Source organism: Natator depressus, chromosome 1, assembly GCF_965152275.1.
Source record: "Natator depressus isolate rNatDep1 chromosome 1, rNatDep2.hap1, whole genome shotgun sequence".
Taxonomy (NCBI): Eukaryota; Metazoa; Chordata; order Testudines; family Cheloniidae; genus Natator; species Natator depressus.
Window position 1 is genome coordinate 146,855,415 of NC_134234.1, and position 27,320 is coordinate 146,882,734.

The following is a 27,320-nucleotide window of genomic DNA, read 5'->3' on the forward strand; positions in this document are numbered from 1 at the left end:
ATATCTAAGCAGCTTTTCTTACATGACCTTTAAATTAATTGAGTCCCAAAAGAGATTTAATACTAAATGAAGCAAACTTGTATATGTTAATACAGAATGAACTATGTGAAACACACAATTTGCAGGTACTAAAAAAAGGCTGCTACTTGCTATGATGGGTTTTATTTGAACAGGAATTCTACAATATATTGCATGTATAAATTATATGAAAACAGAAACAACTTAGCTGAATTGGCATAATTCTCAAATATAAAAGATTGCTTTGCTTGCCCACCTGGTACAGACAGAGGCGAGCCTGATAGAATCCCATCCCAGAACACACGTGCAAAAGAAAGATTACCTGCAGGTAACCGTACTTCTTTGGGTAGAGTGTGAGAATAGATCCAATTCTTGGGATATACATATACCCTTGAGTCAGAACGCTTTAGAAAAATAGGGTTGCACATACACCCTCATATGGAATGCAAAGTTAGGACTTGTATATAGAAACACTACATATAATAATCCCTTAATTCCTTTTATTTACTCAGAATTTTTATTTAAGTCTCTGAACATATGGGGACAGGGAATTTTAGATCCACACTGATGATCATGGTTGACTGGGCAACAAATTGGCAGATGAAATTCAATGTTGATAAATACAAAGTAATGCGCATTGGAAAATATAATCCCAACTGTGCATATAAAATGATGGGGTCTAAATTAGCTGATACCACTCAAGAAAGAGATCTTGGAGTCACTGTGGATAGTTGTCTGAAAACATCCACTCAATGTGCAGCGGCAGTCAAAAAAGCGAACAGAATGTTGGGAATCATTAAGAAATGATAGGACAGAAAATATTATAATGCCACCATTTAAATCTATGGTATGCCCGCATTTTGAATACTACCATGCAGATCTGGTCACCCCGCCTCAAAAATATATATTGAAATAGGAAACGGTACAGAAAAGGGCAACAAAAATGATTAGGGGTATGGAACAGCTTCCATATAAGGAGAGATTAATAAGACTGGGACTTTTCAGCTTAGAAAGGAAAAGACTAAGGTGGAATATGATTGAGGTCTATAAAATCATGACTGATGCGGAGAAAGTAAATAAGAAAGTGTTAGCAAGTTGAGATCAACCCTAGGATTGTTCCTCCCACCCACGCCAATGTTTACCTCAATCTTCTTAATGTGCAAAAACCACAAATGGTCTTGTCTTCATCAGGATTTTACCTTGTGTTAGCTAACACGTAAGGATAACCCTTCCCCCCCCCTCCCCGCAGCGTGGACTGTACCCCAAGAGACTCACAAAGGAAAACCTCTTCGATTTAAGTCAGAGTTTTTTCTTACTGAAGGCTTAAAACTCTTCAGGAGAGTTTTTTGAATTTCTCTTAACTGTCAGAATCCAAATGAATTAACAAGAACTGTAAGCATCTCTAAGATGCTGGCAGGCTTAAGGATCTGGCTAGAGAAAATGACCCTGACCTTTCAAAAGGAGATAAAGAAGGTTTAGCAGTTAGACTGCAGGTTCTGATGCCAGACCTGGAAATCTGGGAGACAAAACTGAAGTGCCCAAATAGGGACTACTAATGTAATATGTGGTTGGTCCTGTTTGGAATTCCCAATAACCCCTGGAAACCAGGAGGAAGGGAGATAGCAATTTTCTATTGGAAGAGGACTAAGGAGCAAGACCTTCACATTGGTAATAAAGTCAATTTTCCCTCCTTTAATACAAGTCTGAGGAACGCAGTGTAAATCTGAGTTGTGTGTCCTGCTCCACAGACTAATTTGTCCTCTCCCTGAATAAACTGGCTTCATCAGAAATGGAGAGCCTTCACATCCATTTGTACTCCTAAGCCATGCCATCCTGCAAAGTGAGGCCACTGAGCAAGTGGCTGAATCTAATGGTACTTTTACATAGCCAGTGGCAGTCTACAGTAGTGAATTTCCAAGCTCACGTCAACAGATCTGGGCTCGTGCTACCTGCCTCCATAGGCTTCAGAGCCCAAGCTGCAACATACACACAGCTATTTGTAGTTTGGTAGCTCAAGCCCAAGTCTGTCAGCCTAGCTCGCTGCCCTCGGCTGTGTAGATGTACCCTAAAATGTCATATGTCAAAGGGCAGACTTTGCATCTCAATGACAGAATATGACAATCACCTCTTCACTTTCTCCAGAAGGTAGTCCAACAATATGAGACGTATACTCCAAGACAAGCAGTCAACTATGGTCAACATTACCAAACAGTTTGCAATCCTCATCTAGAGGGTAATGGAGAAATTCAGTTTCATCTTCATGACATTTGTTAAACTGGGAGAAAGAGAAGGATGATCAACTATTCCTTAGGTTGTTGCAACAGCAGCAGCAATGTGAGAATCTGGTGCAGGATGAGTGAATAAAAATATTTATACACCTAAGACAACCTACCTGCCCACTTGGATTTCTGCTGAGACAGGGACAGGTGCTAATTCTAAAAGACTATTGTCATTCAGTGGAATGGATACTCTGGCCTGTCTGCTACCATAGTTCAAAGATATTAAAAAGGGAGTGTTACTTCCAATGTACAATTGATAATTCAATACTGAAAGCCTCATCCATCTTGTGAAAACTGGAAATTACCAGGTGACTTTAGAAAAAATGTCAGTATAGTCTCATCTAATAAAGAATCAGCAACTGCTAGCAACTGATTCTGGCTAACCAGCCAATAGTTGCAAAAACAGGAATAGGAGTAAGGTTGGTGGTGGGGCCCTTTATCTACTAATGGGTCCCAACATTCATCTCCATGAGGGCAGGTGGGGGTCAATGGACACTGCTTTCAAGAGGACACGTACTTAATAACAAGTATGCATGTATATTCCATTAATTGGAGTTTATATAAAATTACTCAAAGGAAAATGTCCCCTTCTTGACATGACATCTTCAATCAACCAGGAAAGAACAACTTGGAGGCCCGACCCCAAACCTGCAGGAATCAATTATGACAAATATACTTTTAATCACTCCTGGACACTAGTGATATCGTTCCTTCTCAGAACCTGTGACAAACCATTCTATTCTCTGGCCGCTTGCCAAACCTCAAAAATGTGCTACATTGTTGAACAAAGCTGGACTTTGTCTTCACAATTTTCTCCTCACACAGGGACTCCAGAACACCTCAGGCTGGTCCTGGTTACATGAAAGCCCTTTACTCAACTCTCTGACAAGTCAATCACAGCTCACTTACTGGTTACAGGACTAGAATTCAGAGTAAGTGAACGAAAATGTAAATGAATTTAAGTGGAATCCTTTTGTGATAAAGTAAAAGCATGGGCATAATCCTAAAATAAGCTTTAGTTAAAGTAAAAGCTCAATTCCAACAAATACCTTCTAGATTCTATACTGTCATTCACTTTAACACTATTGACTAAAAGTGTATATTTCAGACCATGGACAATTATTTTTGGCAGAAGGAAAACAAAGGGTTAGCACAATGTATCCACAGCTATGCATGCTTAAGGTTATGATAACAGATGGTCAGAGTTTTGGGTCTCAAATTGTGGCATATTTTAAGGAGCATATTTTTAGTCACTGCCTAAATCAGCAGGGATATTTACCATCAATTCTGGACCAGCTGCTAGATATCTGTTAATTAGTTTAAACAATCAAACAGTAAGATTTTTTAAAAATGTTATTTTAAAAATACCTTTAATTTGTTCACAGTGAGGCCAACCTATTTTGAATTCTAAGCACCTCAGAGAATTATTGAAACAACTTACAGTAATAATACCAGAAAACTTTAATATAACAAAGGCCACAAAGATTTTTGTACACAGTACAAGACAACAAAATATAGTCAATATTATTTCATAGAACTGAAATTGATTTAATTATTTTAACTGCATAGGTAGTTATAACCCAGCAGTAACACATTGCCTGAAAAATTTCACAGTTTGTAAACTGTTAAAACTCCGCTTTACATGGATGTGATGTTACCCATGAACCAGTGTCCTTCTACATATCTAAATAAATAGTAGGTGAACAAGAACAGATTACTTGCACAATTCCTTTTAACAATGACAGTTTTTCACCTTCGCTGCCATAAACATTGAGGTGAAAATGTACCCCTCCATCTTACTGTAGGCAGAGTCATGTTAATTTGTGAAATTATTTCACACTGAGAACCATAGAGTTTAATGCCAGAAGGTACCACTAGATCATCTAGTCTGACTTCCTGTATATCACAGGCCAACAACAACGCAGGCCACCCAGCATCTGCACACTAAACCCAAAATTAGACCAAAGTATTATAACCCACAGGGGACCAGACTATTATGTGCCTCAAGCAGACAGCAGGAGGACCAAGGTGCCTTAGTGTCCAAAACCCTCACAACGGCAGGGAAATGATTAGGTGAGATATACACAGATAATCCTGGAAAGTGGTATGTACCCACATACTGCAGAGGAAGGTGGAAAAAATCCCCAAGATCACTGCCAATCCGATCTAGGGTAAAATTCCTTTCCGTCTTCACGTATGATGATCAGTTAGACCCTGAGCTTGTAAGCAAGAATCAGTCAACCAAGCATCTGAAAAAGAGAATGCTTGGTGGCACCTCAATGTTCCTGTCCAGTGTCACATCTCCAGCCATGGCCATCCCTGGTGATTCTATCCCTGGTGATTCTGAGGAAAAATATAAAAATACCCTCCCAGAATACACTGGGGGGGGGGGGAATCTCTTCCTGACCCCGGCAAGTGGCCGGCTGAAATCCTGAAGCTTGAACTTTGAGGAATGTAAGACAAACAGGAAGTGTCTCACAGGGCTGTTGAGCCCTGCTGCCTGCCATCACAAGCAACCCCATCATACAATTGCACTCATACATTTGTCCAACTTTCTCTAAAAACTAATTAGGTTGTTTGCCCCCACAACTCCTATTGGCTTAGGTGGTTAGAAACCTTCTTCTAACTTTCAGCCTGAATTTATTCATGGACACTTTACATCTATTTGTTCTTGAGCCAACACTGTCCTTCAGCATAAATAGCTCTTCACGCTTCCTAGTGTTTACCCCACTAAGGTATTTGTAGAGAAATCATATACCCTTCTCAGACTTCTTTTCGCTACACTAAACAAGCCAACTTCTTCCAATCTCCTCGCATAAGATAGGCCTTCCATTCCCCTGATCATCCTAGTTGCTCTTCTCTGCCCCTGCCCAGTCTGAACTGTTTTTAAAATACAATGAATTGTCACTCTGTTGTCTCATTTTTTTCTTTTTAGAAAGCACCACCAAAGTCAAAACATATCCAGATCCAGATGCAGCAAGCATCTCAATTAGAGTTGCCATGCATCCAGTTTTTGAATGGAATGCCCGGCCAAAAAGGGATCCTAGCGACCCTGGTCAACACTGCTGACTGGGCTGCTAAAAGTCCAGCCAGCAGTGCAGAGGGGCTAAGGGAGGCTCCCTGCCTGCCCTGGCTCTGTACAGCTTCTGGAAGCAGCCAGCATGTATCTGCAGCCCCTAGGCGCAGGGGCAGCCAGGGAGGCTCCGCACGCTGCCCCCGCCATGAACACCAGCTCCGCAGCTCCCATTGGCGGGGAACCACAGCCAATGGAAGCGGCGGGGGTGGCGCCTGCAGGCGAGGGCAGCGCGCAGAGCTTCCATGGCTGCCCCTGCGCCTAGGGGCCACAGGGACATACTGGCCACTTCTGGGAGCCACCTGAGGTAAGCGCTGCCCAGAGCCCACACCCTGACCCCTCCTCGCACACCTTCAGCTGGAGCCCACATCCCCCACACCCCAGCCCCATGCTCCAGCCCTGAGTCCCCTCCCTCTCCCAAACTCCCTCCCAGAGTCCATACCCACTCCCGCACTCTGAACCCCTTGGCCCCAGCCTGCCCCTTATCCCTGGCCCCACCCCAGAGCCCACATCCTCTCCTGCACTCTGAATTTCTTGGCCCCAGCCTGGAGCCCCCTCGTACACCCCAAACCCCATTCCCTCCCATACCCCAACCTCCTGCCCCAGCCCGCTGAAAATGAATGAGTGAGCAAGTGTGGGGGAGTGAGTGACGGAGGGAGTGGGGATGGAGTGAGTGAGGGGTGAGGCCTCGGAGAAAGGTCAGGGCAAGGGAGTTTGGTTTTCTGCAATCAGAAAAAGTTAGCAACCCTAGTCTCAAACCTGGCCAGGATTGCAAGACTCTCACTTACAAGGTAACAGACTGCAAAGCAGTATGTTTCACTTAATAAAGACTACGAACTGCATGTTTTTAATTTCCAGGAAAGAGCACTGAGCTGGTAGAAGGACAGGAGGGTTGTGAAGAGAAATTGACTGATGTTTGAGAAGCACTCAGATATCGCGAGAGAACCATAAAAATGTTCAAGAGTAAATTAATAATGTTGTAGTCTTTGCTGGGTTTAGATGGTGTTCAATAAATATGATCATGGCCTATCCACTGAATGAGTAGGATACAAAGAAATATTCAATAACTAACTACACATTCACTAAATATGGCAAGAGTCCTCTGGGGAAAAATAGTATGTGATCATATAATATATACTCACAAGAGGGCTGAATTATGGTATACAGGCACTCTTAAATCTGCCGTTTCCTAACTTTTGAGCCTTTGACTTTGTGGCCTTAATAGTGTTTTTAACATATTTTTATGTCTAATTTTATGTATATAAAATAAACTGTGCACATACAACATTGTGAACTGAAGCTTTGTATTTATTTTATGTATATGAATTAGATATTAATGTTGTAAATGTATACATAATAGACAAAAATATGTTCAGAGAATACTATTAAGGTTGCAAAGTCAAGTGGCACAGATGAAGCTCTTTCATAAGCAAAATCAGGCAACAGTTGAGGACTCCATGCTCCCCAGGTACCAGTGATCCCAAGAAACATAGAAGCTGTTCAACTGGATGAACCCAGATGTGCAGTCAGACTCGTGAATGAGGAAAGCAAAACAAAAAACTGAACAATGGAAAATACATACAGCCAACTTTCGCAGACTGGCACGCATTTCATTCTGATCTTTAAAGCCAGTTGTATGAATCCTGCTCACTGCATCCTCTTTCTCTGTAAGCCATGAATCAAAAAGGCACTGAAAGAAATTCAGATAAGGGAAAAGCCTTCGGTAAGACCATTCAGAGTGCAATTTTTTGAACAATGTTCTGGTTTATAACTGATAACGCTACTCACCTGCTCCTCAGCAAATTGCTGCCACTTCCGAAGAATATCCTGCAGAAGGACCCATCGATCCTCTGTCCACCTACAAATGGCTGCCCACCGCTCTCCCAGATCCTAAAAAGAAAGCAGCACACACAACACTTCGTAAATATTTAGTATTATTGAGGCTCATAATATTTCCCCATGGCACTGAAAATTTTGATGAAAATACTTTGATAACCCCCCATTTTAAATCTTATTCTTAAAATCATAAAACATTGTGTGTCATCCTGAAGTGGATATCGTCATTGTTTGAAACAGAAGTACAATGTAAAGAATTTATGAAGCCGTAAAGCCAAGAAAAGGGAAGCAATTTAAATACCAAGATATGGATAGTATATCTCCATTAAGTCTGATACTACTGTGGTTTCTAAACTTGATGGTGCCAAAAACACAACAATTTGAAATGTAATTAGGGTTGTCCAGAGTCTTGATTATAATGGTAAAGTCCCAGATGCACTCAGATTATTCCTATCTGCTATAGGATAGTACTGTCAGCATAGAAGATCAAAGTCCTTTATTTTTCTACAATGTTCCAGTGAGAATTATTGAAGTAAAAATTCTACAAAGCACTAATTAAGCCATTTTCTGTTGCCTAATGGATATCTGTATACATGCACACTATTACCATTTGAGATTCTTGCATGATTCATGTTCTTTGAACAAGCTCTCATTCTCTCTCAATTTTAAGCAAAAATTCAGCTCCATCTCCTACTTGCTCACTTTAGAGACAAATGCCTAAAATAGGAAGTTAGGGGTACTATAGTTGTGACTGTGCAAGGTACCGTAAAGTTCTTTTTTTGCCACAAGTGAGTTATTCAGGTCTTCCCAAACAAATAGCAGCAAAATGTTATTGCAGCCCATGCCATCATATGCTTCCTCGCTGTTGATCTCACGCACACATTTTGTGGCAAGGGGTCTCTTCAAATTTTCCCCATTTATTAGTATATTAGTAATTAAAGAAAGAATTGTGTCCATGGTAAGGATTGTCGTTTATGATAACTGTCATGGAGTCCCCGGGCGATGCTCTGGAACTGCTCCCTACGAAGCCAGTCAGGACTCTGCGGGAGCCTCCTCTCTGTGAGCAGACTGTCTTCAGGGCAAAAAGCTCACACAGCGTCCACCTTCCTGAGTCTGACCTCGGGGCATTGAGCATCCTCTGCCGCTCCGTGCGCTTCCCACAGCGAGTCCATCCAGGTGGGGTCCTGGGGAAGCCAGAGGGTCCTGCACCCGAACTCTGCAGTCAGATGTGCCTCTTAGCCAGCCAGTAAAACAGAGGTTTATTAGATGACAGGAACATGGTCTAAAACAGAGCTTGTAGGTACAAAGAACAGGACCCCTCAGTGGGGTCCATTTTGGGGGGCAGTGAGCCAGACAACCATGTCTGCACTTCACTCCATGTCCCCAGCCAGCCCCAACTAACACCCTCCAGCCCCTCCTCCTGTGGGCTTTGTCCCTTTCCTGGGCCAGGAGGTCACCTGATTCCTTTGTTCTCCAACCCCTTTAGCTATCACCTTGCCGGGGGGAGGGGGGGCAGACCATCAGTTGCCAGGAGACAGAGTGTCAGCCATTTATGTACGCTGGTCCTTTGCTCTGCAACAATTACACCCCTTTATCCCACCACCTAGAGACTTAAGAAATGCATAGGGGAAACTGAGGCACCCCTACGGTATTCAGAGGAAACATTAAGAACAGTCCCACTTTGTCACAATAACAAAAGTGCAGCATCTAAACAGTTGACTTTTAAAACAAAAATAAAAATTCCTAATCCCACACACACACAACCAAACCTCTCATACAGTGCAGCAATACCATGGATCTGCAGTATGAGTACAGGATCCAGCAACATTGTATAGTAGGAATAGCAAGAATGTTATGTCGTGCTCCTCAGTAAAGTAAAAGGCACATTGCAGATGTCATCTGACTGTGTGGCCAGGCATGATACTGACTGCATGCCACAGCTGAAAAGCTTGTGACATGCTTTCCACTTCATTAAGTAGCAAACCAGAACTGCTCTCATAGATTAAATGAACAATTTCCAATATGAAGAGCTGTCTCAGATCTTATACTGACATATATTAGAAACATGAAAAATATAATTGATCTACCTTCAGAGAAAGGATGGTAGATTTAAAACAGTGCCATTTTTTCAAGCAGCACATGCACTTGATACCATAAGACTGAGGAATACCCCCTTTCCTAACATCTGGATGCACAGGTACAAACTATGCTTTTAGATTTTTTTGAGTTCAGATTAAAGTTCATGCTCTCGGTATTTTATTAAAGAATGTCCTAGTGGGTATTTTTTTAGTTTCAATATTATATCTGGACAAATAATGCATAAAGAAAGCTTTCCACAAATATCCATTTGATTTTTTTCATTAAATTGCAAAAAAACCAAAACTCATATAAGTTTGAAAGATGAATTCAAGAAATTCTGAATTCAAGAAAGTCTGTGGATATTCTATGAGCAGGTAAATACAGCATAAATTCAATTAATAAATAAGTAATCTTTAATTATTCACTCAACTCTGTTCTTTGTACCTATAAGCCCTAATAGGTTATGGATGGGCCATTATATGGACAGGTTTTGTAAAAGTGTGATCCTAAAGAAAAGATTAGTTGTTTCTCAGCTTCCTTTTGTGGCCCAACCTGCTTCCAAACTCAGGACTGACCCTCAACTCATCTAGCCACCTCTTTCCCCAAGCCCAATATATTCCCAACCATTTCTGCACACTGACTGCTTATAAATCCCGTCCGCATGGCCACCCCAGATATCACAAGTTCTCTCCTGGTTGCTTTGCTTGATTGCTGTAATGTAGATCATCTATTCTTTCTGATTGCTTGATTGACTCCTTACTATAATCCAGTCTCTGGTTTCCGAGGCTACATTCCTCCTGCAAACCTGGTTGTGGTGTCCACCAACCAGTTCCGACAGGGACTACTGTCATTATTCATTAGATGCTAACACAGTATGCAGGATTTAACACATCCAAAATAGGTGGTCTAATTATCTCCTCTAATGAATGTTATGTTGAAGTACTAACCTTGGAGTAACACTCAGTGTTCTGTATTGGTATTTACGGAAAATCTGACAATCATGTTTAATCAACATTCTGTTTATTTACAGATAAGTATGAACACTTCTTTTGCTTGTTTTTGGAATATAATGGCCAGATTTTCACTGAAGTTAATGGGTGATGAGTATGTTCAACATTTTTGAAAAATCAAGCCACAAAAGTTTAACAGAAGAATTCAGAAATCAACATGATTGACACCTACTGTAAGATTTTGCTTCTCTGATTCAGTGTGTAAAACACCTTCTGTGGCTAGTCTGCTCCCATTGGCTAGACATATGTAACTCAATAACAAATTAATCCTTGCAAACTCTCTTAATAATTTACACTTATTAAACTGCCTCATGTTCTTTTTTCGAATTGCAATGCAATATAAGCCTAACAAATTCTTTGTTAAGAAAAACATCCATTTTTGATCAAACAAGGCTCTGTGAAAATCTGCCATAATAAAGGAAGAAGATTCAGATTCTCCAGAAAGCTACATTTTCCTGAAGATAACTAACAACTTACTGTTTGACCTGAACTACTATAAAGAGTACTAGAGTTGCAATTCCTCAAACTCTCAGCTCATGGTAGAGAGGTATGTATGTAGGGGCAGGATTTGGGCTTGGAATACACATACATTTACCCCAATAATCTTTTAATGGGGTGAAATCCTAACCTTACTGAAATCAATGGCAACACTCTCTGACAACTGCACCCCATATTCATCATAGTGGTATGATTATGATAGGATTATGATGCATTTTGTACAAGATGTGTCATGTGAGGTATTATTGGAAAATGCTGAATATGATTATCCTATTTGTGAACGTGTATAATTTTTGTATCTGAAGTTATGCATATTGACTATGTATCTGTATTCCAAATGGGCTTACTCTGGGTAATACCCACAACTAACCATTCAGGTACAACAGTGAAGCTAGACAGTGCTAATGGCTCATCAACAAAGACAATGGATCATGGAAGAGCTTAGCCTTCCTGTGAACGTTTCAGCCAGCCTATGAATAATGGCTGCTATGACTTGGCAAGGCATACAAGGGCATGTGACCAGACCATATGACACTGAACTCCATTTTGGTACCTGTATTTTTCCACAATCTGGGCTGGGAACTTAGCTTGAAACAAAGTTTTAATGGAAAAACTATATAAGGCAGGGAGTGACATCATCTCGGGGACTCACTCCCCACACAAGAGAACTCCTGGGAACACCTGAGAAACAAAGACTGAACTGGGGTAAGTGCTGGACCCAGACTAAAGAGATTTCTAACCTGTGTAAGGAAACTTGGTCAACTGCTTGTATCATTAGTCAGGGTGAGAAATTTCTAATTCAAATCCTATCTATCTAGTATATTAGTCTTAGTTTTCATTTTTATTTATTTGCTAGGTCGTCTGCTTTTGATCTGTTTGCTATTACTTAAAACCTATCTTTCTGTAGTTAGAAAAGTTGTTTTCTGTTTTATGTTAACCAGTGTGTTTTGAGTGAAGTGTCTGGAAAAATCTCAGCTCTGTAAACAAAGGCTGTTGCATGTGAGGGGGAAGCAAATTAATGAGCTTGCATTGTACAGTTCCCTGTACAGCGTAAGATGGTATAACTCTGGGTTTATACTCCAGCAGGGCTGCAAGGCTGGGGAGCAGGGAAATTGGCTGTTGTCTCCTGTTTGTCCTTGAGTGGCTTAGGTAAAGTATTCAGGTAGCTCAGTAGGGTGTGTGGCACCACCTACTGTCATGTTGGGTGATATCAGGGCCTGGAGAGGCTGGCTGTGTCACCCGCAGAGCAGTGTGAGAGAAGCCAGCCCAGATGAATGGTTATGAGGCCTGCTCCCAGACTGCACTCCAAGGGTGACAATCTTTCACACTTGTATTTCACCAATATTATTTTTTTTACTGACTTCCACAAGTAGTGCCTCTGATGTGCAACTTATTGAGGAACTATGTCAACATACTATGTAAAACTCCCCCCCCCCCCGAAAGGATTGTAGTATGTACTTTGTGGGGCATTTTTTTTCATTGCAATTTAGGGGAGATCACAGTGAAAGGACAGACACAGAAACAGAAAAACACACCACTAAGGTCACAACCACTGTTTTGAACATACCCAGAATTACAGCTGGCCAGAAATTCTCTGATGGAAGACTCTTCTTCCACCACAGAATGCTGATTTGTCTAACTAAAAATGTTTGGTGGGGACAGACTGATTTAGACAGAGTTGTAATTGGACAGAGGCAACTTCAGAAAACTGACTAATTTCTTGACAGCTCACCTGGTGAGCTACTGGGAAGCTTGAGCTTCCAGGCTCCCAGGTACCCTTCAGCCTGGTAGGCAGACTGCCTCAGAGCCAGGACTTCATCTCCCTTTCATGGAGAACTTTGAAATTTTTGCTTTTCCTTACAGTTAAAAAGAAATTGAAGTTTGAAATATCAAAATCCTTTACAAAACAAAATTATCTTTCTCCACACAGCTGTACTCAAAATAATGCTTTACTGTTCCATTTGAATTTTCATTCCTTCACCTTCACTTGTGCAGATATATATTTTTCTGCCTGCCAGCAAACACTTGTATATGCTCTTTATGTAGTCTAATTTGCAAGCATTATTATTTATTTACACTAGCAGAACCCGATGGTTACAAATACTAATGCTTGGCACGTTTGTGTTTCTATGTTTCTGCAAAGTGAAGGCACAAGTATGTGTATGCATATTGCATGTGCACAACTGACAAGTTCTCTCTTCAATCAGCAAGCTTGAACGTCATCTATTTTTTCAGATCAATCGCAAGTTAATTTAGTTTAGAATGTTGTTGCTATCTCCATCCCTACTTGTAAGAGACTATAAATACATATGTATTGTGAAGGACATAGGGCCTATCTATAATTATTTATGAATACTGGAGATGACCTGGTTATTTGGGATAGTTGCTGTATGCCTATGTTGGATCATTGGAATGCTAACTGTGTGCATATGTTGAATTAGTTTAATAGCAGGGTTATTAGGAAATTAGTAGAAAGGCAGCAAATAACTCCAGATAATCAACCTCCCAGTAAACACAGCAGGTGTCATTAAGAGAGAGACTGAGTTAATAGCTGGGAAGATGCTACTTCCAGGCTCCAGCCAAAGTTACAAGACTTTCTCTGCCAAGACTTGGACTCAGAAAGACACTGAACAGTTAAACAGTCACTCTCTAGGTGGGGAGGCAGGGAGGCAATTGTCAGGAATCTGTCTGCAGTGAACAAACAGATTCCACTGGCGAATCTGAAGAAGCAAACCCTGCATGGCCCACTCTGACAGGGTTGATGGTAAGGAGGATTGATGGTAAGACAGACGTGTGTATTGACCTTTTTGTTGTGTTAAAATCCCTTTACTCTTATGTTGTTTTTTTTCCTCCTCTGTGTTTTAGATTAAACAATACTTTGGTTTGAGAAAGGTGTCTTGTCACTGGTATTAACCACCAGTCATAAGCTTCCAAAGGGAATACTTGCAAATTCTGAACTCAGTCGGGCCTGCTGGGTAAGTATGGTTAGACCTCAAGGTGCTGTAGCCTGGAACCTGGTTTAAGAGTGGCAGAAGCACATGATTTCACCCTGAGATAGGTGACGGCCCGGGGCCTAAAAACTGAGGTACGCACTCAAAGAGACCAGATTGGAGCCAGAAGTGCAGCTAGCTTTCTAACTGTGCCATCTACACCACCCACATGCACAACCTAGTGTCATTATAAAATCTGTGCAACACACCCAATCTGTATATTCTTGGTGCTTTAAGAAACCCAATTTCACAGAGCTGAAAACAATTATAAGCCAAATCATCTGGGAGGAAGAATTTAATCAAATAACATGCATGTTAATTGCGAATCATTTAAGAACACCTTACTAGATGCCCCAAAAGCTGCAATCCCATAACTGAGGAAGAAGCCGGTGCTGGTTAAAAAATTGAACTGGTTTACAGTGGCAGTGAAGAAAGCTGTATTAAGAAAGAGAAAGAAAGGAACAAAGAGAAAAGTTGACAGTAATGAACATAAATTACAGGCTAGGAATTGTGGAAAATGATAAGAGAAGCAAAGGGACACAAGAGAAATTGATGGTCAGCAGAGTTAAGGCCAGTAAGTTAAGAACAATAAGGATTTTTTTTCTTTGTAAAAAAAAAAACCAAACAACTATATTAAACTGGCATCCAACAGTTTTAATATTCCAGCAAGCAGCTCAGCCAGCTCTATTAATGTTGATTTTCAATAAGCTGTGGAATTTGGGGGAAGTTCCAGCAGGCTAGAAGAAAGCTAATTTTGTGCCAATTTTTAAAACAGGTAAGTGGGATGACATGGGTGAGTAAAGGCCTGTGAGCCTGACCTCCCTCCTGGGCAAGATAATGGAGTGGCTGACACAGGACTTGATTAATTAAGAATTAAAAGAAGGTAATATAATTAACGCAAATCAACATGAGTTTATGGAAAATAGATCCTGTCAAACTAACCTTAAAAAAAAAAAAAGAGAGAGGGTAATTAACCACTGGAACAATTTACATTTTCATGATGGATTCTCCATCACTGACCATTTTTAAATTAAGTGTTGATGTTTTTTCAAGAAGATCTGCTCTAGAAATTATTTTGGGAAAGTTCTATGTCCTATGCTATACTGGAGGTCGAACTAGATGATCATAGTGGTCCCTTCTGGCCTAAAATCTTGGAATCTATCAGGAGTGCATAACTCTCCTTTCAACACACCTCCGCAGAGAAAGTATATGAACTGAGAAGATGGGAGAGGAGAAAGGAAAAAGGACATGGGATATTCTAGTTAAGGAAGAACTCAAAGGAAAGGAAAGGAAAGGAAAGGAAAGGAAAGGAAAGGAGAAATTATTCTACACAACTCTTAAATTACCAATATCTTCTCTAGCAAGAGACCTAGAAAAGGCCGCTCAGGCAGCAAGGCTTGTTGTAGCTAAATACCTACTTCTGGCTCTAATGTGCTTATGACTTTATTGGAGTGTTTGCAGAGAGAGGACAATGCCCCAAAATTAAATTGCACTGTCTTAAAAACAGAGATGGAGGAAGCGGTTACTTCTTAACCTGAAATTATTGCTACAGATATAGCACCGGTCACAGCAGATTTAGCAGCTGCATTAGTTGCATCCCAGCAATATGGTCTATAACCAAGATGAGAAAACAATGGCTCCTAGAAATAGGTAGGCATGTTCACATGCAAAGCAAAATCAGGAAACGTTTTTAAATGTGAATTTTGGCATTCCTCAATTTTTTTTTAACCTTATGCCACAGAATTATCACTATTTGTCATTGAGCGACATTCACGTAGGGGGAACAGTTAAGCTATGGTGAGGGTGGGCTTTGTAGGCCATGTTTCATTGTCTGTCATATAGACACCCGATTCCTTATGGGCTAATAATTTCATGCCGTATCCTTCAAGCTAATGTATTACTAGTGGTAGCCAGGATGGAGTTGTGTGTTACAATGCACTGCAGTTTCCAGTGTACAATACGATACATTAAAACGGATAGCGAAAGTGGATTCTAAAGGCATGGAACTTGTATTAGATGCACAAACATGCACAAGTGCCTATCATTTAACACAACAGATGAGTACATTGTTCAGGTGACCAATCTACAACCCTTTCTAACTGTCACATTATAAACACTTCATAATAAAGGTAAGATGGAAATATTCTCAATAGCTGTGCTGTCAAGTACCTTTACAATTCTTTGAGCCATAAGAACGGACATTATCTTTCTTGCTTATATTTTAGCTACATGCAAATTTCCTACCTCCGCTTAAGCAAACCCCCAGCCCTTTGAAACTACTGCATGAGGAGTTGGTCTTTGTGTGCTGATTACCTGTTACCAGAGATTGGATTTCAAAGGCCCAAGCTGTATAAAGAAATGTTTGAACTGCCTAGCGGTGGTTCTGGTTCTGAATCTGAGACAGTTACAAACTTGTAACCAGAGGGAAGATCCAGTTGTGGGTTTTGAAGGATTGACACCTACCAGACCCAGAGGTTGGAGTTGGGGGTGACCTCTGGTAAGCTTTATAAGATTCCAGGTTCTTTTATTGTTTTTTGATGTTTGATGTTTCTTTGTAATGATTTTACCTGAATAATAAATGTGCTTGCTTAGAAAGAGCTGTGTGCTAACTTATAACTGCAGACAATTACACTGTTTATGACCTCAGGAGAGAAAGCAAACACATACCTTTTAGGCAGTCTGGCTTGCTGGGAATACCACAGTATAGGCAGGGCACTATGGAACCTTAAAGAGCCCCCAGTCAGGAGGCAGTGTTCTTTGCCCATGAGGGGTGATGACTGAGGAGCTGCGAGCCTAAAGTGGGTACCCTAGGTAGACCATGGAGGGGAAATACTGGTGCAGTTACCATGAAGCTGCGATACTTACCTTTTACTTTACAGATTTGTATTATGTACTATTCTTCTGATGTTTTATAAATAAAGCAACTTATCTTATACTTGAGCAGCTTTGTTTATACCTCCGCAGTTTAAAAAAAAACAAAAATGTCTTCGCTCTCAGCATCTACAGTAACAATTCTACACATGGCTGCATCCCAGTTATCTATATTTAGAAACATTCTTCCCTAATCTAGTGGCCTGCACCAGCTCAATGATGCAAGGTCACTCCAAATGCTTGATTTGCACACTTGAGAAGAGACGATGTTTCCAAGAAAACTAAAAAGACGACAAACTACAACCCTCAGCCCCTGAAAAGCTGTACAATTCCAAAGCAGCATAAAAATTACACTTCTTTCTTTTATTGTCTCTATAGTTAGGCCAGGCAAAGTATTTAAACAAAATGATAGGTAGCTGTATTGATATATGGTTTAAACTGTGACCCATACTTAACACTTCTAGTGACAGATCACAGCAAACATAAAACGGAGGTTTTTGGGGTAAACCTATTTAAGAAACAAATTTGTAACAAATTTACAGGCACAAATATCATGTAAGAAGTCTTCACTTCTAGGATAAGCATCGATTATTTAATCATATGGTGCTCAGTTCTGCCACCTTTACTCATGCTGAATAGGATCTTACTCTGCTGGTAGCCCCACTGAAATAAATGACTGAAACTTCAGCTGAGGAATAGCTGTGAGACACATCTTGGGGCTACCAATTCAATCCAGAGCATAAACCATGGCAGCATACCTTCTCTCTCCCCTGAAATTCCACCCCCTCTACTCCTAGAAAAGGAAGTTTCACAGATCCCTACCCCAAAATGAAAACTGTTTCATTCTTTTTAATAATGAGTCCTTTGAGGAAAAGCTTTATTTTTGGATATGAAAAGGTAAAATAGGAGAATAATAATAGCCTGATAAAGATTGAATGAAGCTAACATAGGAATCAGAAAAACAAACAAAATAACTGGCAGGAGCACTGAGAGTAAACATACAATAAATTATAATAAGCAGCCTTGAGTCTGCTACTAATGGAAGAATTTTGGTAAAAGATGCTTCTCTAATGAAGTCAGGCTAACTACTGCTAGACTGGATGGACCAGTGGTCTGTAGAAATGTTGTTTGCGTCTACATGTTTAACAACACACAAAAACAAGAGAGAAATTCAGTACATTGAAAATGTATATGTTCTGCAATAATAATTATGGTGTTACCCCTGATTTACCTTTTCTCAATCTATTCCGATATAAGAACTTTTTACATAAACTACAACAGTGGATCATAGATCAAAAGATTATTTGTACTAATGTTCATAAAGTTCATAATAAGCTACGTAAATAAAACTACCTTTAACATCAGGGCCTGTGTCTCAGCTTCCCTCAGCTAAGCAAACTGGAAGGACCATCAGGAAGCACATTAAAACTCCATGATTCTCTAGATATAGCATTGGGCAGAGGGGGCTGTTCTAACTTGGGCTAGCTGGTGACAGTCCCTAAGGGTCCTTTCGGCTACTGAGTACAGTTGGAGCAAAGTAGGCGCCAGACAGAACTCCTTTTTGCCTCCTGTGCCAGGACTACTGGATAGGTGAAGTCCCTCTGGTCTAGTGGTATCAAGGTTCACATAACAGAGTAAAGATGTTGGTGAATTTAAATGCAATATAAATAGTAGGTTGAGTAGAAGGGATCATGACTTTTCATGTCCAGGTGGTGACCCCCTATTGACTGTTTAAGTCTTTGTGGTGAACAAAAGGAGGTTGATTGTGACTCAAAGAACAGAAATCTTGTCATTTCCTTGTGGTATGGAAGGGGGCTGAAGGCGGTTAATCTGATTTCTCACTTCCAAAGGATGTTAGTGGAGGAATTCTTAACTCCCAGTCCAGGTAACAAGCTTGTTTGATTCTCTAGTACCACTATACTCTAGTACTCATTGTCTCCAATACAGGCAGTACTAGAGAATAAAACAAGCTTGTTACCAGTCCATCAGCAGTCCATGGAGAACTGGCTGTGCACATGGTACTAACTCTCCTTGTTTTTATTGTTATGTCACATTAAAAGAAACATTTAAATACTTTCTTAATATTCATTTTCCATTTAAGTGTACGCTGTAGTTCTTGAAATGGAAGGGAAGGCTCATAATTTCTCTATAAAAATGTGGGCCAGGATATGACAAAGTTTTAGAATACCTGCTCTAGTAGCTTTACCTCAAGTTTACCTAAGAGCGACTCACTCTGTCAGGCAGTATTCAAGCCTCTCTGGTGACATCATAAAGGATGCTGGGAAAAAGATTGCCTGGCTGGTTAGATATTGGATCAGAAGGCAATTTAGGACCTGCTTTGGTTGAAGGTTAATAAGATGCTGCTGTAGTCTAATTTCTTTCTTTTCTATCCTCTTTTGGTATACTGGTCTAGGTATCCAAAACAGTTTAAGAGCCCCCACTGGGAAGCCAGATAATGAAATGCAAACAGAAGAAGACGGATTACTTCATTTTGACAGAGATGGTCACAGACAAATATTGATCCCAAAAGAACACTGGTACCTTATATTTAAAAACAGAAGGGACAAGAAATGCAAGACAAGGTCTATCATACATGGATAGCTGAAGTAACTCTGAAATGTTAGAAATGGTATTTAATGAGGGACAGTTACCTGTCTGCTCTCTAAATTTCAGGAAAAGAGTAAGCTGTACTAGACACCCTGTTCAGATAAGTTTAAGAGCATATTTTCAAGCAGTATGTTCAGGCATATAGATTTGTGTGTGTGCCAAGAGAAGTATAAGTTGATTGTAAAAAGCTATCCCTGCAATCTTATAAAAGACAGAGTTGTGACCCGTTGATAAGGATAAAAATTGCCACTCTTAAGTAATAAAGTGAATACTATGTTGTGAAAGGTGCTGGGATTGATTTAGTGGTGCATATGGTGCATTCTGGATTTCCAGGGGAGGAGCTGATGTCAGTACCTTCTTAGAAGCATTAGTTAGGCAAGTCAAAGAGGTTTTATAGGGTTTTTTGCAGGGTTGTAGGTAAGGCCAAATTTGAATGGGTAGCTGCAAACAGCATGTACTGTGGCTGTTACACTCCACACATATATACATTAAAAAGTGGGATTCACTGGATACTGGATGGCAAAAGTAGATTTTTAATTTATGAACTGTTAATTTCATCATAAAAATAGTGAATCCACATTTTCCCCAGCACAGAGTGTACTCAATTTTGCTGACGCTAGTGGCTTTAGTTAATAATTTTCATTTAACAAGAGATTTGTCTTCCAGTGAGATACTCGAAAAATTCAAGGGTCCTGTGGAAAAAAGCTACACAGACAACCTTAATTCTGGTATTTCCTATCTTTAATGTTTGACTTTGCTACATTAATGTTTTTTTAATGTAGTTTTTTGTATGTAATATTATTTGTGTGTCTTTACAACACATTTGTATATAAGCATTTGATAACATTATCGTGTCTTTTACAAAACCAAATTTGAGAGAGATGATAGCAGGTAAATTTTGATAGGGGCTATGTGAAACTGAGGGGAGGAAGTCATGAAATTCTCCCAAAATCTTATTTCACCATTTTCTCACCTCTGAAAATTCACAAAAGCAGTAATTCAGCTGTGAAAACATGAACACGCAACATGTTTACCCTTTATTCCCCAAACAGCAGTTGTTGTAAAATGGTTCCATTTTCATTAGAAATGGCCTTAGTAACATATGATAACTTCTCAGAGAATGGGTCATATTTTGAAGGTGTAAGACATGGCAAAACACTTACGCTTCTAGAAATCTGAATTTTAATGAGAGTATTTTGAATGTGGTGTTTGTATGTAGACTACCTTTATGTCTCACTTTGCTGTTGGAGCTACAAGTGAAGCACCCATATGAACCATAAATAAATAAAAAGTGCACTAGTATTTCTCAGGAGAAACAGAATGATTTGTTCCTAAGTACAGCTGCACTGTACACAGTACTGCTAGTTTGTCAGACTCCGCAGTACACCATGCCACTAACACCCTAGAACAAGGAATCTCATTCAGCTTGGAGATTTCAATGCATATTTTGCAAGCTGGAGCTATACCATCCAGAAAGCTTCAGAGTGCCAATAAACACAACTGCTGTTGCCACCACTAGCACAACAAGGAGGGGGAGAGCTGATTACTTGGCCTTGGTCCTGAAGATGGGCGAGGACAGAAGTGTTGAAGGTGTGAGGTGGACCCACAGAGAGAGAAGAAGTGGACTTCAAACATTTCAAAGATTGCATTAAGTTTGGGTGCTTATTTGTTTTCAGCCACACACCTGAATTTTTTGAGGTATGCATATCACTATTTTGTATCCTAAAAATAGCATAGGTTGCATATTCCCTATAAGTACTAAATTAACTCTAAATTATTGCCTATGATTGCACTATTATCTTTTTACAACTCTCCACCTACATGCTCTCTGAACAGCAAAACAGCAGCAGCAGAAGAAAGTCTTTAATGGGGGCAGGGGAAGTTTAAATTGTGCTGTGAACTTTCCCTAAGGGATCCTTTTCATGGCACAGCCTAAGTAAAAAGTCTCTTGTTCAGGGAACAGTAATGTAACTAATTAGATTTAGTACATTTTTTTTAACCTAAACCCACATTTCATTTCCATGAAATGAAAGGAGGAATTACCCTCCAGATGATTCACAGAAAAAGCAGTCTACCCAATACTAATTTCATTTCAGAGGATGATGGGAACCAAAAAGACGTGTGAGAAAAGAAGACTAAATCTCAGCTACAGTGACAGATGACACTGAGGAAGATTTTCAGATTTATCTTTCAAATGTAAGGCATTACAAACTTGGTTGCAATAATCAGCGTCCTTATGTCTGTGAAAATCTGGCAGTGCAGTGGCACTGAAGATGCTGCAAATAATTCAGGGCTAAAATGGCCACATTAGAGCTTTTAATTCCCAGTGATGAAATTATATCTCCTCCATACTTTACCATGGAACTTGTATTCCACCAATAGAGGGGCAGTTCAGTATGCCTCCAAAAGTCTAATTCTTTTCCATAACAAGGGGGGGGGGGAAACATAAGTTATCCTGTTTTACACCCAAAGATTTCATAAACATACCTATAATTTTTTCATGCTATTGTATCAGTGTGGCTGTTAATAGTTTCCCCCTTCCCCTCACATTAGTTTCTTCTGCGCTTTTGAATCTCCTAGAGAACACAATCAGCTTGGAAGTTGTACATCATATTCACAAGAGGACTAAACAACAGAAGACAATGAAAACACTGGCTTCCCCCAATCTGATCCTTGAGACCTAAGGATCACAGTGTGACTGGTCCCACCCAGATATGCAAGACCCTTGTAACTAGAGCTGTTTGAAGTTTTTTCAACAATGTTTTTTTTTCCAATTGAAAAATTTCTACGCCAACACACAGTTTATGGGAAAAAATAATTTTCATTGAAAATTTTTGTTTTTCCAACAAAACTTGGAAATGAATTTTCTTGTAATTTTTGCTGAGTCAGCTGTTCTTCTGGGGACTTCTGGTACTGTGCAGTCCCTTCACATACATTCCAATGAGGGTTACAGTTTAAAAGCCACATTTATAGTGCTAAAAGGCAATATATCTGTGCATATGTAATTATGAACAATATCTGCTTTTCTGACTTTGTGCTTGCCTATTTAAGAATTCCAGTAATAACAATGGGCACATTTTTTAAACCTGAGTGCCTAAAGGTATGCTCCTAAATGTAGAAAATACCATGCTGGATCAGAGAAGACTAATTGTGTATTGTGTGAAAAAACATTTTCTTTTATCAGTTGTGAATTTGCCACTTTTCCATTTCATTGACTGCCCACTGATTATTATTATTATTTGCACTGCAGTAGCACCTAGTGTCCCCAGTCAGAGCACCACTGTGCTAGGCACTGTGCAAACATAAAAGATTGTAATCTCTTTTAGGCTGTCTAAAATAGATGAGTGGCAACTGATAAAAGTGAACGAGGGATGGGGGGAAACAAGCTAGTCGTGAAAAAGCTATTTGGTATAATAAGCAGTGGTCATACTTTCTTCCAGTAGACTAGATGACATAACATTTATTCCGACTTTCCCTACCATCCCCCAGCCCTCCTTTTTTAACACTATGAGTGGTACATTATTTCAGTGGAAAAGGTATAATTTATCACTTATTGTTCCTGTATACAGCATGGAAAATTTAGAAAAGATCTCTAGTTCTTGGACTTCCCCTTTAAAAAAAAAAAGATGTTAAGTATGAAGGGGAAGTAAGATTATCTGCTGTGGTATGTTGTTCCATGTTATGACAATTTTCCTCAGTTTATCAGCCACAATGGATACTGCATTTCTTTAGGAATTGCTCTTCTTGTAATTTCAGTACCCCAATGACACAGGACAATGCAGCATGAGGAACAGATATGATTGCAAACAACTCAGTTTTGTTGTTGAACCAGATGAACATGAAATGCCTGTTTATGTCTGAGCTCTACAGCAGTTGCAGCCAACTTGTTTACCTCTTCCTCCCCTATTTGGAGATTGAGCATGAGACTAAATTGTGTCACAGATAAGTAGCCTGAAGCAGCTGGCTGGAGAGATGACATTTCACCAGGATACAAAACAAATGCACACAGAAAAAAGTGAGAAAATAAGATAAGGTGGTTGAGATTGCACGCTGGACAGGCATGCTTGTACAACTGTGTCTGGAGACTGCTGAATTGGAATTAATTTGCAAACTGGATACAATTAATTTAGGCTTTAATAAAGACTGGGAGTGGATGGGTCATTACACAAAGTAAAACTATTTCCCCATGTTTATTCCCCACCCCCCACTGTTCCTCAGACATTCTTGTCAACTGCTGGAAATGGCCCACCTTGATTATCATTACAAAAGGTTCCCCCCCTCCCCCGCTGGTAATAGCTCACCTTAAGTGATCACTCTCCTTACAGTGTATATAACAACACCCATTGTTTCATGTTCTCTATGTATATAAATCTCCCCACTGTATTTTCCACTGAATGCATCGGATGAAGTGAGCTGTAGCTCACGAAAGCTTATGCTCAAATAAATTGGTTAGTTTCTAAGGTGCCATAAGTACTCCTTTTCTTTTTGTGTCTGGAGTAACTCAGAGCTTATCAAATCATTTAAAGCTCATTTTGATAAAATATTTCAGACATATTGTCAGAGTGAATGTTGTACCAGAAAACCTAAAAGAAGGGTTTTGTGTACAAAGTGCAGGGAGGCTGAACAATTGTTTTTTATCCTTAGTTTACAGATGGCATGTAATCCCTTTTTCTGATTTCATACAAAAAAACCTTCACATTTTTAAATATTTAAGGCACTTTCCCCCAAATATTTACATTTACCCATGCACATAAAAACAGGACTGACGAAAATTTTTTTAGAACAATCACAAATATTTCTTGAGGGATGCTTAAGATGGATGCTTTTTTTTTTTAATATACAGAGTAATTCAACATTTACCTGAAGCTGTTCTTCTAGTGCAGCAGTAGCTTTATCTCCACCACTTTCATCCACCACAACTACCATATGAGTAAGGGAATTCACCCTGACTTGTTCCTGTTCCAAGTCTTCTTGAAGCGCCTAAAAAGAAAAGGGGGAAAAAAAAATCTATCATCACTCTTTAGACAGGAAGATTCCAGTCCTCAAACAGAGTGCAGTGTCAGAGTAGAACCTCATGGACTAAAAAATGGGAATACATGAGCAGTAAGGTGCTACAATATGCAAGGATAGTTGTCCCTTTCTTGAAAACTATCTAGTACAATGTGCCTTTCCTCTCTAAGCGTTTAGTCCTCTCATCAACATTCAGAATGAAACTTTGGATTGAAAAAAATTGTTGAGCTTGTATAGTTGACATTTTATAAATATCAATATCTTGCTCATTTGAAATGGGTATTAGATTACTTTATTAACAGTGTTTGCATATGTTATAGTATTACACACAAAAAATATGTTAAAGAACATTATTAAAGTTGCAATGTCAAATACCCCAAACTTAGGAAATACTAGTATTAAGGTTGCCTGTGCAACCTTAACTTTGCCCCCTTTTGTGTGGGTGCATTATGATGCAGTCTTTAATTACATGATCACATACTATTTTTGCCACAGGACCCCTGCTTCAATCAGTACACAGGATGATTGGTGCCTACTTGTGGTTTGAGCATTGGCCTGCTAAACTCAGGGTTGTGAGTTCAATCCTTGAGGGGGCCATTTAGGGAACTGGGGCAAAAATTGGGGATTGGTCCTGCTTTGAGCAGGGGGTTGGACTAGATGACCTCCTGAGGTCCTTTCCAACCCTGATATTCTATGATCTATTCAATACGTTTTTTCTCCTCATTGTTCAATGTGTAGCTCCTGCTTTATTTACTGTACACTATTCAAACCTTGCTCTGAAGATAGTTTACATTTTACCTTAATGGATGTTGTTGTTTTTTTCTTTTATTTACTCAATATTAACTGCCTCATGGCCTTTTCTTTGGCACTCAGCATTGTAGACTGAATGCATTACAAATATTAATGAATTTATTTTCAGATGAGTGGTAGCATCCCCATTTTACATTCATAGAGAGATTAAGGCCAAAATAAACTCTTAATTTTAGTTGCCGAGTCTCAGACTCCAAGGACCATAGTACTTAACATTGCATAACACTTTATATGTTGCAAGTATTGTTCCTACTGACTTCAGTTGTAACTGCGAATTCTTAGCACTTCTGGAAACCAGACCCTAGGGTCTCAAGTCAGGAACTCAGAAATGAACAAACAAATGGAAATCACCTGTAAAAAGTTTGTTTTCAGTGACTTGCCCAATATCACAAAGGAATTCTGTAGAACTGAATTCCACAGGGCAGCATAAAACTGCCTTAGACATGAGACTATCCTTTCTCTTCCTGTAACCCCCTGCCTCATTCATTACACTCCTTCCAACTTCTGCAACAAGTGAAACAGAGGTCCTACAGACAACAGTATCCTTTACTACACAACCTTGTTTCATCCCCAGAGCAGCTCTGTCATGTGCACTACACAAAGCAAGGGTCCGGTGGAAAAAGCCAGTATGTGATAATGTAATTAAAGACTATGTAAAAGAATAAATGGACACAAATCAGACGTCAAGAATTATAACATTCAGAAACCAGTCGGAGAACACTTCAATCTCCCTGGTCACTCGTCACAGACCTAAAAGTCACAATATTACAACAAAAAACCTTCAAAAACAGACTCCAACGAGAGACTGCTGAATTGGAATTAATTTGCAAACTGGACACCATTAAATTAGGCTTGAATAAAGACTGGGAGTGGATGGGTCATTACACAAAGTAAAACTATTTCCCCTTGCTTATTTCCCCCCCTACTGTTACTCTCACCTTCTTGTCAACTGTTGGAAATGGGCCATCCTGATTATCACTACAAAAGTTTTTTTTCTCCTGCTGATAATAGCTCATCTTAATTGATAACTCTCATTATAGTGTGTATGGCAACACCTCTTTTTTCATGTTCTCTGTGTGTGTAATATATATATTTATATCTTCCTACTGTATTTTCCACTGCATGCATCCAATGAAGTGAGCTGTAGCTCACGAAAGCTTATGCTCAAATAAATTTGTTAGTCTCTAAGGTGCCACAAGTACTCCTTTTCTTTTTGTGGATACAGACTAACACAGCTGCTACTCTGAAACCTCTCAGAGTGAAGGCTCCTTGTTATCAGTTCTGATGCCCAGACCCAGATCCAGTACAGTTAACACCAGCTCAGAGGTACAAATTGCAAAGAAAATCCTGCTCAGCTCCAGGCTGGAGCATGATCAGTGAAGACAGGACCTTTGGGGATTTATGCTGCTAAAATCTAACAAATCTCTACTGAACATAAGCAAACTACAATATTTCAAATTTTTATAACTTAGTTAAATTTAGGCACTTTTTTATGGAGATGGTAACAGCACATCCCTGTCACAAAGATGACCCATCCATAAAAAGTTAAGTCCCTGCTCTAAAGCATGGGGACACTAGAGCATCTAAAACACAAGTTAACAGATTATATTTAACTTGGGGGACGGACACATTTTCCCCTACCCTCATTCTCAAGAATGACTGAACTGTTATGGTTGAAATTTTCAAAGAAAAAAAATCAGCAGGAAACAGATCTAGCATGGAAACCTTCAGCCCAAATGGTTAAAGTTTGGCAAAGTTATAAGCAACTGAAAATGGTTTTGTATTGGGAAAAGTCAGGAAACCTTAATATGCAGAAGCCACCAGCCATGTGCATGTTTCATATAACACATTTCATAGTCTACATCTGTTTTCTCTCGGTAGTTATACTTACAAAGGAACACCCATGTACTGTCAATTAACATTTTGATAATGGAGAGACTCATATAACTACCTTTTAGTAATTCCATCTAGACCTCATTTCCTATTTATTTCGAATGGCCACAATCAATATATTGGGGCAGATTTTTGGTTTTGTTCCATTCCCTTTGCAAATTCTTTGCAAGAGGCAAAGTCCTCTGCTTGGGATTCCCCTGGTAGAGGGGAGCCTCAGAAGGCGTGGAGAAGGCATAAGCAAACCCCTTTCCCTCTTTCTTCACAAACTGCAAGGAAGGGCAGTAGTGTGTGTGAATTTCACTAGCTAGCCTCAGACTAGAAGTTACAAGAGAGGAATGTTGTTCAA

General features: G+C 39.7%; 1 protein-coding gene across 6 annotated transcripts in view; it reads right to left on the minus strand.

The window, feature by feature from the left end:
* The window catches only part of DMD (dystrophin), a 1,886,383-nt gene that overhangs the window by 1,249,794 nt on the left and 609,269 nt on the right, over positions 1 to 27,320 (minus strand). For all 6 annotated transcript variants that reach the window (XM_074968560.1, XM_074968534.1, XM_074968525.1 and 3 more), the window contains 3 exons: positions 24,122 to 24,241; positions 7,159 to 7,260; positions 6,953 to 7,060 (listed from right to left, as the gene is read on the minus strand). In XM_074968560.1, the coding sequence (XP_074824661.1) occupies positions 6,953 to 7,060; positions 7,159 to 7,260; positions 24,122 to 24,241 (330 nt within the window). The remainder of the gene's footprint in view (positions 1 to 6,952; positions 7,061 to 7,158; positions 7,261 to 24,121; positions 24,242 to 27,320) is intronic.